General features: G+C 26.2%; 1 protein-coding gene across 1 annotated transcript in view; it reads right to left on the bottom strand.

The window, feature by feature from the left end:
* Positions 1–17,786, bottom strand: part of LOC100576428 (lateral signaling target protein 2 homolog) — a 38,759-nt gene that overhangs the window by 8,154 nt on the left and 12,819 nt on the right. The window contains exon 3 of the mRNA XM_006558301.3: positions 16,810–17,117. Within this exon, the coding sequence (XP_006558364.1) occupies positions 16,810–17,117 (308 nt within the window). The remainder of the gene's footprint in view (positions 1–16,809; positions 17,118–17,786) is intronic.

Below are 17,786 nucleotides of genomic sequence, written 5' to 3'. Positions count from 1 at the left end.
AAAATTAATTTTGATAATTGATATCGAAATTGAAAAAAAAAAGTGAAAAAAGAATCGATATAGCTGCAACTAGGGAAAATATAATTCGAAACTTTTGGCAAATAGTTAACAAGAAATATTTAAATGTATGGAGTCATCGAAAAAGAAATAAGGTTTGTGCAAGGATTATTATTTCAGTTATGAGAAATAAATGGAATTTAATTATAGTTGAAAAATATACTATGATATTATGTTCTGTGTGCACACTTCATTTTGTGTAAATCTTAAACTTAGGAAGCAATTTGACTTACTGTTATTAATTACTCACGATCTACACTGACGCACTGCAGAGTCCAGATACGCTATATCAACAAACTAACTGTGAAGTTATCCATTTACATATCCAAACTTCATCCATTACGCTGAATTTAATCATTTATATATGTTTAATTTAATCAATTGATTATTTTTTCTTACAAGTATCGGAAATAATATGTTTCTTGCAACGAAATCGAAATATTTATGTATTTATATATAAATTTAATTTTTATGAAGATTTTATAACGTGCATCCTTTCTTGAACTGCTGATACTTTTCAGATCCAATTATATTCATCGCTTCTCTTCGAAGAAGAATTGAAGAAAATAAATCAAATAAAATGTTTTCTTTTTTTTTTTTTAAAGAAATATCATATCATATTATATTCTATGAATTCTAGAAATTATTTTATAATTTAAATGTACTTTAAATTGCTGTTAATCTTGTTTATCTTTCTTATCTATCTTATAAATATTATTTTAGAAATTAATATCAATTATTCAATTAACAAAAAGACAAGGAATGTGCAGTAATAATAAAAAATAAAAATATATCCCTTTTTTTGAATCAATAATAATGGTACAGTAATAACAAGGAAAAAAGGAAATCTTTAACTTTTAAATTAAATGTATCACTTTATAAATAGAAAAAATTTTTTAAATCTCGAATTAGAAATAATATTCGACAACGATTTTACTTTTATATTATTATTATATACGTGATACGATAATTGAAGTAAAATTACAAGAATTCAGAAATTCGAAATTCTCTCCGTTTTCTACTTTTACTTCAAATAAAAATATATATAAAAATATCACTCTTCATTTTACTATTTCAACTAAATAAAATAATTTTAAAAAGTGAATAAATTCACAAGTAATTTATTATCACCTAACCTAAAAAAATAAATACCAACAATTCGAAAAATGGATAAATTATTAATCTCCCTCGTTTTTCTCCCTCATTTCCCATTTCCATTCCAAATGAAAACTCTCCATTCATCGCATACATACATATACACATACTTTCAATCATCTTTTCGAGAACCAGCTTTTCGATTGCGACTCGGATTTAGCCTCTGTCGGTAAAAGGAAACTTTCTTTTAAACGGCCTCAACTCAAAAGAAGAAGAAGAAGAAGAAGAATAAGAATGAATGTGTAACTAAGGACAGCTAAATACGTCGTGTCTATGTAGTGGACGTCACCCTTGAGTTTATTGCGACGTGTATTTTTAGCGGCGGATCTAGCAGGCCGCCTTTCCATGTCTCTTCTCCTCCTCCCTCCCACCTCCCTTCCGCGCTGCATACGGCATCCCGCCTATGTGCTCGTGCCTGTTAACTCGCTCATACGTCCACCACCGACATGTCGATAAACACGCTCGGCCAAATATTTAGAAAATCCACGCCTACCGTCCGTGGATTTGAATTATTTGAATATTCGGCCGATGAAGAAGAAGAAGAAGAAGAAGAAGAAGAAGAAGAAGAAAATTCAAAAAGGATTTGTGCAGTGATGCATCGTCGATATATGTATTATCGATTATTAGAGATTCGTGTCTTTTATTTTTCGTTTTCTACTTTTATTGTTTTTCTTTTGCAGCAGTAAAAATGATTGTAAGGATTGGAGATACGTATTTTTTATAGTATTGTGAACTTTTTTTTGCAAAAATAATTTGTTATCAATATGTTCAATATATGGAAAATACATACTTGTATTATTATTTGTTTTTTGTTAGATGTAATTGATGCTTCTGTATATGTTGCATAAAAGAATTGAATGTGTATATAATACACTGTAGATGGAATCTGTGTACAAATAGTTTGAAGGGAGTTTGAGTGTTTAATTTTCTATGAATGCATTGTTTTTAATTAAAAATATGATGTAGATAGAATTTTAAGAATGTATTATAATATATACATTAATATTTTTGTTGAAAGATAAAGGAATCAGGTGTATTATTTTAATATGATTTATCGTGATTAATCTTTCAATAAAACGAGAATTCATCTCCACAAAGAGTTAGAGAAAATAAAATCCTTATTATCGATGCTCGTGATTATTCGTTTCTGTTTTGAAATTGTATTTCTCTTTGTTATTGTAAGACGAGTTAACAACAAGAACATGAGCTGCCTAGCTCTGCTCCAGGATATTTTTTGTCAAAAGGTTTCTTTTTGTAACTTCTTCTTTTTATTTTAATTTTTCTAAAAAAATATAATATGTAATTCATAATACACAAATAATTGTACAAAAATATTAGTTCAATCAAAGTTTCTTTCTTTGTAAAAGAGAAAAATTTGAGCAATGTAGAAAACTTTGCTAGAAAAGAAAAAAAAAATATAAATATGAAAGTCAAGACTTTAAAAAAAACTCTTCTCTTCGACACTTTTATTTTTAATTCTAAAAATAATTATTCTAAAAATAAGGTTTATTAAAGATTACGTACAGGTATAATAATTCAAAAGAGATTTTCAAAAGGGTGAACATTAAATAAGAAATCTTGAGACGATTTGAAAGTCTCAACTATCATTCGAATATTTCAAAATTTCATGAATAATTGTACATTTATCTATCATAAAAAGGAATGGCAGAATTTTCTTGATTGCCTAATATTAAAATTAAAATAAGAAATATCAAATCGCATATTAAATAAAGAACTTTAAAAGGTGAAAAGTTAATGAGTTATTTTTAAGAATATATTGTCCCATAATTAACTCGTTTATTGAATATTGTCACATACAATTTTTATCTTCCATATAAATTAAGAAATTAAAATATTTGCAGAAAATTTGTAGAAAATTTTCTATTCTATCAAGAAATTTAAATCAGAAATAGATTATTTCAATGATATTGTAGATTGCATAAATAAATTAGAAGAATATATATTTTTGCAGAAAATTTATTTTAAGAGATGGATCTGGAAAACTTGTATCAAAATTTGCATTATATAAATATTTTCAAAATGGATCAAGAATATTCATGGAACAAGAGTTGGATCGTTTCAATGATTGATCACACAAATTAATTCGAAAGTTTGTAAAATTGTTGGATCAAGTTTAAGTCGAATCGAGAATATTCGTAAAACAGATTATTTCAGAGAATTAAATCTTCTCGGCGCAGATTGTCTAGTCTACTACATTAGTCGCACGTTTCACTTGGGAAATTGATGGCGAGGAGAGGAAACTGGCTCTAATTGATTCATTCCTCCTCGGTTTTCAACTCTCATTCTATCATGCCAACCTTCTGTCATTCTTTGATTTACAAGTGTGAGAGATGGTGAATTGTAATTTGGAATTTTTAGAAATATTGGTTGATCTGAGATCACGTACAAATTTTTATATTAACTATTTCAAAAACTATTTACGTGGAAGATGATTTTTTTGTGATAATATTATTAATGATATCTATATATATCATTATTTTAATTATACTTACTTAATTTATATTTATTAATAATTTAGAATTTCACAAAGTATTAAAATTTATCTAAAATTACAACATATTATTATTTCCTATAAATGTATAATAATAATAGTAATTATTTTTAAAAGTTACGTGATCCATAATTGATTGCAAGATATTTAAGATAAATAGCTAATGAATATTTGAAACGACATGAAAATTTTGGAATAATTTTAAAATACTTAAAAAAATTTTTTTGCAAGATATCTCACAAATCTTTGATAGATTAATAATCATTTCCTTCTTGACAAATTGTTAAAAAATGAAATAATAATTTCAATTTATAATCCAATTTTTTTTTAGAAAAACTCTCACCATTCCACTTATTAATACCTTCCAACTATAATAATAGTAATTATTTTTAAAAGTCAATTCACGTGATCCATAATTGATTGCAAGATAAATAGCTAATGAATATTTGAAACGACATGAAAATTTAGGAATAATTTTTTTGCAAGATATCTCACAAATCTTTGATAGATTAATAATCATTTCCTTCTTGTGTGACAAATTGTTAAAAAATGAAATAATAATTTCAATTTCATTTTACAATCCAATTTTTTTTGAGAAAAACTCTCACCATTCCACTTATTATTAATACCCTCCAACTATATTCTTAGCACTTTTTTTAATAACAAAAATAAATTTCACAATAAACAACTGAATCAATTTCACCAATTTCACCCTAAAAAATAAAAAATTCCTTCCCATCCCGTCTCTCAAAGATATAAATATAGATTCACAATTTATATACATATATTTTCGTGAGGAAAGGAAATACAATTCTTTTTTTTTTTTTTTTTTTTTTTCTCTAAAAAAAACGCATAGATACCCCGCCAACATAGTAGGCGTATAGGCGTATTTGTATTTCCGGTTGCATTTCATGCGTTGGTTATATCACCTGTTACGCTTGTCGCTCGGTTGTCCCCGTTTCTCCACAACACACTGTTGACATTATTATGCGAATGTCCTTACAACGGCGAAACCTGCTATACGCTAATATTGGTAACGAGTACACGAGTACTATCGATTATCGATATCTGACGCAGTCAGTGCAACGAGAGGAATCACAGAGCAATATCCTAACTCGTAAAGAATTTCGATTTCTCAATCAAGATTTCACTTCCAGTTTTTCGTTTCTCGAGAAAAAAAAAAAATTTTTTTTCATTACGACATCTTTGTTGATTCGTGGCGATTAATAAGGAACGATGATGATGGAATTTCATAGACTTTTCTTTCTTTTTCTTTTTCACATAGATCGAGAATATTTATTCTTCCTCACGAAGATAAGGCTTCACCTTTGGGAGCAAATGTAAACAAAAGCTTCGACCTTCAGAGTCTTGAACTGATCATATTTCTGTTTATATTTCGTTTCACAGATCGTCGTGTGTCTTGACGAGAAAGCATTATATTTACGAATTAATATTGGAAAAAAAATTTTGTCAATAAGAGATGCACCTAATATCTTTTTCGTAAGTGCTTTGTAACATCGGTAAAACAGTTTCTTTAACATTTATTTCGTTCTTTTTTCACAAAAATATTGACAACTTTCTTGATTGATTCATTCGCTCGAGAAAGAAGCAAAAATCGAGTGAATTTTGATAATGAAATAAAATTACCTCTTCTTCCGCGATTCAATAAATATTCAGTGTACAATAATTTCGCAGAAATTCTTATTTAATCGGTCGTCATCCGTTCTTGTCGTTTCGACTCGTTTTCAACGGACGATCAAGCGAGATCGTATCAAGAATATTGCCGATCGCCGGTAAACCGATTTCACGATTCAGATTTTCATTTGACTTCGCTTGTCAATTCACCGCGTGGAGCCCTTCTCTCATTGGATTACGTGTGAGCGATATCGACTGTTGCCCGACCGTTCCACGAGTGATCCGACTGTTGGTGTGAATCAAGCTTTATTCACACCGCGGACGAATCAATCGTTTTACTGTTTTATGTAATTTTATATACGTGTGCGCGCGCGCGTGTGTAATGTACACAGTAAAATCAATGATTTGTTCATTTTTGATACTCAACGATCAGCTTTGTCAATAATCAGTGTGCGTGATGAATTCAATAATTAAACCATTAAGCATTGGAAATCTCGATAGCGTGTTTATATATATATTTTTATCATATATCCAAAAAAATATGGGAGGAGAAAAATTATAGAAAAAAATATTTTAAAAAAGACTTGAAGATTTTTTTATTTTTATTATAATAGCTAATTTTTTTTTTTTTAATGTAAATGTAAATGTCTCCATCTTCAAATTAGAATTTCTTTTATCTCGTAACTTGTGACTCTTTCCACAATTCAATAACAAAGTCCTGTTTATCAGGAAGTTAATCCGTATCAACTATTTTAACTTTTACGATTCTCGTTACTTTTAGCAAACTGAGCGGATCAAGCTCATGTGTTTAGATCCTCCTTTCTAATCTTTCGATTCAGAATTATTTCATTTGAAAAAAAATCTATACAAATATATGTCTTTCAAAAAAACTCGAAAAAATAAACGCTCAAAAAATGCAATTTGGAAATAATTGAAAATATATATATAAAATGTAAAAATATTTTAAGGGAAAAATAATTTCTATAATATTTGTAATAATAATTTGCAAGAAAAATTGATAAAATTTATTTAAAAAGAAGGAAGAAAAAGAATGTCTGGCTGAGAAAAATTTTACACAAAATTCACGGCAGTTGTTAATTTTCTAAATGAAATAATACGTTCGTAAAATTTATTTGAGAAGGAAAAAAGGGGAGGAGGATGGAATATCATCTTGACATATTGAAAGACATTTTGGAAACAAATTTTAAAAAATTTTTAAAATAATCTTCGACCAGCAGTTGAAGGGGAGGATAGAAACGAAATTTTATGCAGAGAAAAATTTGCGGTTCGAGAAATGAAAAAATACGCGAACTGTCGTTAAAGAAAGGCAAGAATAACAAAGAAAATTGTCTAGGTGAGGAAAATGTTAAAATTTATGTTACCGGAATACAACTGTAATTTATTTGCAATGGTAACTTTCGACGTGGAAAGATATGCAACCAGTCAGTTAAAGAAAACAAAAGTGATAAAGGGGGAAACATATCTATGCTAAAAGTTCTGACAAGATTTATGTACTATCTTTTAGAATCAATTGAAATATAGAAATGTTTGAACACAGAAGAGAAATGGCAAAAGGAGAAAGATCTTGATGCAAAAATAAAATAAAAATTATTTTATCCAACTCTGTATAAATTTAAAGAATAGGAAAGAAAGATAAGAGAAATATATAATGTATATACAATTTTAATAACAAATTGTATATATATATAGAAAAATGTGAAACAGGTTAAAAACATTTATCTTCAATGTTTCTCTATTCAATCGTTCATCGAATAACAAAAATGACAAAGTATTTTGGATCAATTCTTGGAATTTTTTTAATAATTCAAATTATTTCTGGATTTATTTTATCAATACATTACTGTCCAAATATTGATATTGCTTTTTGATCAATCACTAATATTATAAAAGATATAAATTCAGGATGATTATTTCGTCTAATTCATATAAATGGAGCATCATTTTATTTTTTAATAATATACATTCATATTAGTCGAAATTTATTTTATTGTTCATATAAATTAAATAGTGTTTGAGGAATTGGAATTATAATTCTTTTAATATCAATAGCAGCTGCATTTATAGGATATGTATTACCATGAGGACAAATATCATATTGAGGTGCAACAGTTATTACTAATCTTTTATCAGCAATTCCTTATATTGGTGATACAATTGTATTATGAATTTGAGGTGGATTCTCAATTAATAATGCTACATTAAATCGATTTTTTTCTTTACATTTTATTTTACCATTACTAATTCTATTTATAGTTATTCTTCATTTATTTGCCTTACATTTAACTGGATCATCAAATCCTCTTGGATCAAATTTTAATAATTATAAAATTTCATTTCATCCATATTTTTCAATTAAAGATCTTTTAGGATTTTATATTATCTTATTTATCTTTATATTCATTAATTTTCAATTTCCATACCATTTAGGAGATCCAGATAATTTTAAAATTGCAAATCCAATAAATACTCCAACTCATATTAAACCTGAATGATATTTTTTATTTGCATAATTTTACGAGCAATTCCTAATAAATTAGGAGGTGTAATCGGATTAGTTATATCAATTCTTATTCTTTATATTATAATTTTTTATAATAATAAATTAATAAATAATAAATTTAATATACTAAATAAAATTTATTATTGAATATTTATTAATAATTTTATTTTATTAACATGATTAGGTAAACAATTAATTGAATATCCATTCACTAATATTAATATATTATTTACAACAACATATTTCTTATATTTTTTCTTAAATTTTTATTTAAGAAAATTATGAGATAATTTAATTTGAAATTCACCATCAAATTAATTTAATTTAAAAATTATTAATTTTTTTTTAAAATCATTTTTTAAATTTTAAGTTAATGAACTCGAATAAGTATATATTTTGAAAATATAATATAGAAATAAAATTTTCTATTAACTTTTTTACTTATTTTAATATAAATTAATGTTAAACTTTAAACACATAATGTACATTTCAAATGTACATTTTAATAATAATAATAATATAAAATACAAATGAAATTCATTTCCAAAACCAAAATCAAAGAGAATAAAAATCTATATTAATTTTGATAATTGAAATAACATGTCTTTTAAATATTTATATACAAATATTTCTACAAACAACAAGTTCAGGAAAAATCTACTTTTTCCCTAACTATTAATCGAAAAATAATCATAAAAATAATATTTCAAATATATTCGCATCTCGATAACGAAGAAGACAAATCCTCCAAGACATCGTCCTCCTCTTTGTTGCAGGGAAAAATAATCAAGCATTATCGAATGACAAAGATCGGATAAATAAAAGAACACGAAGCTTTGAAATTCGACCATTCTCGAGACTTCGTCGAATAAGTAAATTCGACGGCACGGTACACATTTCTGGCGCGCGATGTGCGTCAATGGAGGCGATGCAGGAACATTTGGGGAATCGAGGAAGAAGAGGAAGAGGAAGAGGAAGAGGAAGAGGAAGAAGAAGAAGAAGGCTCGAGGCGCGTACGTGATCGAATTGGATATCGTCTGAACGCATAGGCGAAAAAGAGCAAGGTGGCGGTTGCTATCCGCTTTTATATACGATGTTTTAATGACGCACATCAAAATCGAACGATGGAGAAATGTGACTCGGCGCGCACACACACACATACATACGCGCGCACACGCATAGAAGAAAACACACGTACACAGGCTTGACCTGATTCTAGGTGAGTGCATAATGGTGTAAACGTATCGTGGAAAAGTGTCGAACCGTGAGGGGGAGACGTTATGCGAACGATTTCGCAGGTGCGACCTATACCTCTCTCTCTCTCGATCGATCGATCGATCGATCGATCCGAAAAGTAAGCAAACGAGTGTTTTATAGATGTTTTCGTTTCATGGTTGCCGCATTTATTACTATTTTTTTTTTTCTTCTCTATCTTCACATTTCAGATTTATTTATCGAATTTATATATAATTTTCATTTGAACATCTGATGAATTTTGTGAATTTTTGAATTTACATTTTTTTGGAATATTTATATATATGTTGCATTTTAATATTTTTTTTCTTTCTGGATAAGTTTAATTTTTAATTTTTCTTTCTTTTTCTTTACGATTATACGATTTCTTTCTTTTTTTTAGGTTAGGATTCGATGAATGTCATGCGGTCTCTTTGAAAATTTATTACTGAAAGATACTCTTTTTTCATTTTGATATTTAGTATTTTATGTATGGAATGTTAAATTTAAATTTTGTGATTATTAGATTTTTTTTTTAAGGAAGTATTGTTTAAGTTTGATAAATATTATGTCTTTTTCTGTGAAAAATTTCTATGTCGATGTAATCTATATTTAAATTTAAATTCTCATTCTAAAATTTATCGTTTTGGGATAATTAATCATGGCATTCTCCTATTTCTCTTGAATTGATTTACACATTTTTTTCACTTGAAAATATATAAGCTTGATTATTAGATGTTTTCGTTTTAAATTTATTATCGAAAGATGTCTCTACGAAATACTGCTCAAGTTTTATACACGTTGCTTGAATAACCAAACATTTTTCTTTTCAAGATATTAATGGTATTTATGTATCTAATAATACATAACCATCCTGTATATTTTTCATTATACTAATAACGGCTATGAAATCTCTTTTTCCAATTTTTCCCTTTATACTTATGATGTTTCTAATCTGTTGTATTTATAAATACATGAATAATTCGTGTTATACAAATCTTAAAAAAAAAGAAAAATAAACGAAATCATAAATTTACGAAAGAAATTCAATATTTTTTATTATTATTATTGTCGTTTAAATTTGCGATAAATACTGTCGAAACTTGTCAAAAACTTAAACATCCTTCAAGCTTATCTTTTTTATTTATCGAGTAATTTAAAAAAAAAAATATTTAACTTTGGAAAATTATTCAAATAATTAAGAAAATTCTTATTATGATAAAAAAATAATAAAACAAAGAAATCATTTATAAAATTTATGTAATATTATTTTACAGACAAATGATTGTTCCAAGTAAAAATTTATTGTGTTCGATAAATTTAAAATTCACAAAATTCGATCGTGTGATTCTTGTTTCGGACAATCATCTTCGAAATTAAAAATAGCGAGCGTTGAAGAAATGTTTTTCATTTTCTGGAATCGTATTCTTTTATCATTTCTTTCTTTCTTTTTTTTTTCTTTATTGAAGCAGGAAGAAAATATTTATCTCGACGGAATGGAAATTTCATTTCTCCTTACAAAAGAGAAAAAAGAAAATTACAGAAAAAATCTTTGATCGGCGCAGAACGTTGATTGCTTTGAATTTTCGTAACAAAGAAAAGATGCATTGAAATTACGAAGCTATCCCTTTCAATTTCTCAGAACGTGATGAAATAGTGAGTTCTTCGATAGTATTCTCTTTGAGAATAGGTTTCTTAGTATTGACAGTTTAATAGTAGCATTGGCCATAACTCTATTCCACCGTCTTTCTCATTATTTTGATTTCTTCTCTATTTCGTGAGAACGATCACTAAAAATCGATCAAAAGGAAATTGTTTTGAATAAAAGATTTACAAGTAATCGTAATTTCATCAACTAGATGATATAATACTTTTTAACAATCATTTTGATTCTTTCTTGAAAATAGAGAGATAAATATATTGAGTTTTGTAGAATATAAAATTTTTTGATTCTTCCAATTTAAAATGTGAAAGTATTTATCTAATGGATGGAAGAATAAATAATATTTATATTTGTTTATACTATTTGTTTCTAATATAATAATTGAGTAACTTTCAATGCAAATATTCATTGGCTTATGTCATTATAATGAACTTTTATATTTAGTAATTGTGATTATTAAATAACTTTTGTTCATTTAAAAAATGAAATGTTTATTCAAATTGTGAAAGAAAATCTATTTTTTATAGAGATTACAATTACTTATTATTTTTGCAATTCATGGCATGAATAATAGTTAAAAGTTAAAAATTAAGTAAGTTAAGTAAAGTAAAACTTTTTAGAAACAAATTAAAAATAAATTCCATAATATATGAGAGCACAATTTATTTTAACGTATAAAATGCTTTTATATTTTAGGAACTATGTTTCACTGTTCAACTTTTTATATAGGGTTGAAGAAGTTAGGGGCAAATGTCAGAATGTGCAAGGGTTATTTCAAAGTCATTTTTAATAATGGTATATATTTTTGTATGAAATGATCAAGTACAATGAACCAAGTTCAACTTATCTCATTATTTTTTTTCATTTAATTCAGAATTCAACAATTTTTCAATAAATTTAAAAAACTCTGTTGAATGAATTGTCAAAACTATTTTTATATTGAATCATGTCACAATAAATATTACATTACATATTTTTCAACATATAATAATTAATAATAATTAATATCAATTATTAAGTATAAAATGTCACTGGATCTTATTATTGAAAAATTCTTTTTAAATTTTCAAAAAGATATTTTGAAAACATTTATAGAAATTTAATATGGTATGATTAATTGATTATTATTCATAATTACCTGAAATCTTGAAATTCTTTTTAATTAAATCGTTTATTTTTTAATTTTTGAAACATGATAAATTAAGATTTGTTATAAAAAAAATTTTAATCACATTTTTTAAACAAACAAATAATACTGTGTATTTATTATGTATAAAATAACATATATTTCATTTTTTTAATAATATTTTATCTTATTTATTTTTTAGACTTAAAATTTAAAAGCATTAAGATTCTATCTTGATTCTTATTCAATTATATGATGATATTCATATCAAAGAACATTTTCAATGCTTTTTCAGATAAAGCGAGATATTCAAGAAGTGTGTTCGTTAAACTTGGCAAGAGAAGATGAAATACTCGATCATGATCAATTGAATGACGTTTGTAAAAGATACGTGACTTTGAAATTCAATTCATCGTTCTTTTTTTTTTTTTTTGGTAAAAATTTATCTGCTTAAAATATATTTAATGATATTAAATTAAATTTAATAATGTAATTAATCCTTTTATTTTGTACTTAATGAATTATTCTAATATTACTTTTGCTTTAAAATTTGGCGATTGAAATTTACAATATATATTTCAATTACTTTTAAAATAATTACTATAAAAAATATTCAAATAAACTAATAATTTTGATTTATGTTTTATATTTAAAATAAATATGCATAAAGAGATAAAGATATTTTATATTATATTAAAGCATAACATATGTATGTATATAAAAGAAATATGAAAAATAATTTTTGAATTAAAATTAAAATTTTTAATAATTATAACTATATAGTTACAAATACTTAAAAAAAAATAAGAGAGATATAAATCTATATATATAATAAAAATAAATTACATTTAATTTAATAAATTTTTACAATGTTCTTGTGAATTTAAAAAATTTTTCTCTCTTTCTCTTTGAGAGAAAAGTCATCAAAATCATTTTTTTATCAATATCAACAACAAATTCTCGAAATAAAACAAATATTAAATTTAAAAATTAATTCGATGCCTTTTTAAAATAAAATTATGATTTACTTGAAAAAATCACACAACTTTTATTCCTTTAAGATAAAAGATTCGCTATTATTTTCAATAACTTTGTTCTGGAAAATCATTACAGAAAAATTTCAAATCTTCTAACTAAAAAAAGAAATACTATTTTTAATGTGTTTAATCATCAATATTTTTTTACATATTTTCTAATCAGTCAAATGAAATTGAAATAATTTGAATACAATAATATAAAATCTAAGAGTAATCCTTGTGCTAAATGATTTCTTATTTTTTGGAGAAATAAATTATATTTTCTATTTTCTTTTTTTTTTTGTAAAATACAAGGCTTGTTGTATTCTGAAATCAGTAAATTATTATTTTTCCTTTTGAGTTCATTAATCTCTTAAGATTAATGTTGGTAATAATTTGCATTGATAATTGAGAACAAATCATAGTGAAAACAAGACAATTCAGACAAATAATCAATGTAATAATCCATAGACTTTTAGCATTTTGTACATTGAATCCATTGATCTTCTTTTTTATCAAGAAGTGGAAATTGCAACAAAGAATTGCAACTAACAATATAACATAGAAGTAATAATTCAAAAATGTATTCTTACTATAATTATATTATTAAAGCATGTAATAGCATCATATCTCATATTAGAAACATTCTAAACAGAAAAATTAAATTAATCTAAGAGCAATTTATATAAATTTATATAAATTTTTCATTTAAACAATAACAGAATGTTTATAATACAAAAAACTTGAAACTAATAAAGAAACCAATCAGAACTTACTGAAAGAACTTACCTTTAGTAGTTATATACATGTGTACGAACGAGTATAGATTTTTCTCGACGAAAAAGAAAAATAGATTTTAATAGTTTGTTAATGGAACAATCATATTCAAAATCATATTCATAGTTCCAACTACGTCTTTTTATAAAAATATTATAGATTCTCATACCTTTACTCTATCACACTCTTCACATCTTACGAAATATTTAAATCAAAAATTACAGATACCTTTAACCTAAAAAACGAACTAAGTCCTACCGAATTAAGTTTCTATACTTAATCTAATCAAAAAAAGCCTAATCAAAAAAACAAATTTCTGAATTTTTACATGCTATTTCCCACTGCACCACTTTCGATCTTTCGAATCCGTTTATAATTCCACCGATATCTCAGTTCCGATAGATCACTCGACCCCACTCCAACTGTACAAATAAGCCACAAAGACAAATACACCCATCCTCCAAAGCAACGGCCGTAACCAACCGCAATTGTAAAACTACACGTGACGAATGCGCGAATAGGAAACGTTGCTTGATCGAAAATAGAACATGGACACGAACGAAGCTGTTTCCACTCGTGAGCGAAACATTGGCCAATCCGGTATCGATGCACTCGTGATTCGCTTCGAACTTTTTTTCTCTTTCTCGTTCGATAGATATAGTAAAATAGTGAGATGCGGTTTCTTCACGGGAATCCGACGACTGACTGGAGAATTCGCAGACGTGCGCCTTTAATTTAGAGCCACGGAGCGCCCTCGAGTTTTCACACTGCATACGCCCCGCTCCTGTCTATGTGTACATCGTGTCTGCGTGTATCCCGTACACAAATCCCTGGCCAAAAGTGGCTTTTCGCGTTGGATACCGTTGCTCGAGTGCTATCGACTGGATACACAATCCCACCGTGTTAATTGGCCAAAAAGGTCGCGACTTCGCCGTTTTCAAAAAGTAGGATGTTTAAATTAGTCGATCTAACCTCTCGCGCGTGCTCTTCGAGAATGAATCGTGCACTGAAGATGAAGATCCTTTTCTCGGTATCCTCGTGTGCGTGACTTTTGACGAACAGCAGACGAACAGCGATGTTCAAGATGTTTGAGAGGTTTGTGAGACGTCGCAGAGTGTTTTTATCGATTTTTGAAATTTTAATTAAAAAACAAAAGTTGATTTTCTAAAACAATAATTTTTCTAAAGTAATTATTTTAATTATTGGAAAATTTTCTAATTTATGATATATTTTGGTTTTAATAGATAATGTTTTTAATAGATAATAGATTTTAATTTATATAATTACAATTATTCTTTTTGTCATCTAATTGTAAATTAATAAATATGATCTTATTATTACATAAAATTTGGAAAATAAAAGTTTGAAATTTATAGTATTCTAATATATTATTATTTTTCTTTAGGTAATGAACTATTTTTGATCATCGATTTAACATAATTTTATCGCTTGAAAATGATTCCTAAATATATATCTGTAAGAAAGGAAATCGAATACGTAATATGTAATCGTGATGCATTTTTTGGAACAATATTGTTGCGAATAGTTATGATAGTCAAAATAATGAAAGACTATCTACGTATAATGCAGCGTTCCATAACCTATTAACTGCATACATTTCAAAAAAGAAGATCGCGGGGTTACCGACCAAACAAGATCTATCATCAATCGTGCCATTGTCCATAACCTCTAAAAGCGAAGACGAAAACTAAATTTGTTAAATATTATAATTAACGTATAAATTTTATAAGCAAATTATTCTAAAATCTAAGTGATTGCATTTCTAACAAAAATTTTAATGTAGCTTCGAATATAATCAGATAGCAAATAAATAGAATTATACTCATTAGGAAAGATATTGGTACAGTAAAACATTAACACGGTATGATTGTAACTAGAGGTCATCTCTCTAGAGGTTGCTTGTATATTTTATCGTTAATTCAAAGAAGCTTCTCTGGAGACGTGCCCTAAATTTACTAGATTCTAAACTTCCTTAAGATATTATAAGATCGAGATCGAAATTCTTTTATATTATTGTATAGATATTGCGATATTCTATTGTTTTCTTCTATTGTTTTCTCAATGTATAAAATAAAATATCATTAATATACAATTTTTTATAAAATATTAAAAATATTATTTAATTTCAAATAATTTTATATTCGAAAAAATAGTTATCGAATATTTTCTGTTTACAAGAACAGAATATATTAATATTATCGATTAAAATGTGCTTCGTTATTTTATACATGCTTCAGTAAAAATTTACGATTATATTGTGGATTTCATAATTATCTAAGCAAATTAAGGTTACACGGTTTCAATCAATATTTAACAGTATCGATTCTGAGATTTATAATGATTTTAGTTTTAAACTCTATGTTTTATCGCATAATAAATATTTTAACCATTGTTGAATAAGTATTTTAACACTTGTGTATATTTAACTAAATGTATATATATAATTTAATCATTATCTATTTAAAAATTATCTATTTAAAAATCTTTAATTATCTTTTTTTTATTTATTTTTATTCTATATGATTACTGATATGAAAGAGTATAATAAAACAAAAATTTATTTTTAAAATATAATATTCAATAAAAAAATTTATATGAGTATTGCAGAATCTTACAAGTAAATTACTTTTAAATTTAATTTTACTATAAATTTATAATATTGTTTCTAAATATTTCAAAGTATTCAAATACTTATAAACAACAGTGTATATTATATAAAGTTAGACACGTATAATCAATTCTAGAGACCAAAATAAATATAAAAGTTGGTATAGAAAGATATAAAATTAAGATGTTTATTTACTAAGCAATTGAAAATTGTGTTTAATATTACAAATAATTTAACATTTAACATTTTTGAATACCAATTTTTATTTTTTGATCTCTTCTGATCCTTTAAATATATCCTTTGAATAAAACACTTTTATATATTTTTTTTTTTCCAACTGAATCAACAATATCTTTTCCAATATTTTCAAATTTTAAAATTGGACCAATAATTATTTTTCCAATACAACGAAATCCTATCCCAATTTTATCGCAAATAAAATTTTACGGAAATTGATGAGCAATTTTTTTTTTTAAATTACTCACCCATGTCGTCGATGATTGGCGCCATCCTGAGGGTAACCCCGACCAAGAGCAAAGACATGGTGAGAAGGAGGCAAGCTGTAGCCACGATCGTCCAACGCGCCCGCGGTGGAAGCTCTTCAGGATCGACGAGCTCTTCTTGAGGACCGGTATTGTTAATCTTGCGCCGTTTTCGCTTCCTCTTTCTGCGTGGCCGGTGATACTTCTCCCGAGGTGCCTCGATTTTTTCAGTACCGCTCAAGATCTCCTCTTCTTCCAGCTCATCCGCTATGTTCAACGCCACGTAATCGTCGTCGTCGTAGTGGATCTTTCTGCAAGATATGAAATTTTTTGCTTTCTCGTTATTTTTGTTTTATAAATGTTTGATTGTAATTTTGAAATGAATTTTGAAACTAGTAATGAATGATGTCGCAATAGAATTACATTTTAAGTGTAGTTAAAAAGCAAGTACAATAGAAAAAAATTACAAACGAGGTTATAATATAATAGTATAGTGATTTTTTGATAAGTGCAATATGTGATGTATTCACAAAGTAAGGTTATGTTGTCATGAAAAGATTTCTTGTAAGGGATACAATAGTTGATTATTTGTTTTGCAGTATAGTGATAAATTTAAAATTGCTTTCAGTTATTTGATTACTTGAAAAAAAAAGTATTTAATTTATTTAAAATCTTTTCATCTTTCATTCAACAGATGGAAAAAATATACAAAAAGAATCGTGCTAAATTATGCAATATTATTTTTAAAAGAAAATAAATATTATTAGACTTGTAATTGTATAAATGAAAATGCAGTTAGAATTTATTTATAAAAATTGATTATCTTTAATTTAACAAGTGTTATAATTTTTCATATGAAAATCTAAATACAATGCTTTGTTTCAAGTAAAAAATATCGAATTAAATAATTGTTGAAATAATTTTATCAACGCTACAAAATGTAATAATAAAAAAATGAAAAATTTCGAGATTCGTGATCC

The sequence above is a fragment of the Apis mellifera genome, linkage group LG12 (assembly GCF_003254395.2).
Source record: "Apis mellifera strain DH4 linkage group LG12, Amel_HAv3.1, whole genome shotgun sequence".
NCBI lineage: Eukaryota > Metazoa > Arthropoda > Insecta > Hymenoptera > Apidae > Apis > Apis mellifera.
This window is presented reverse-complemented; position numbering and strand designations above follow the sequence as displayed.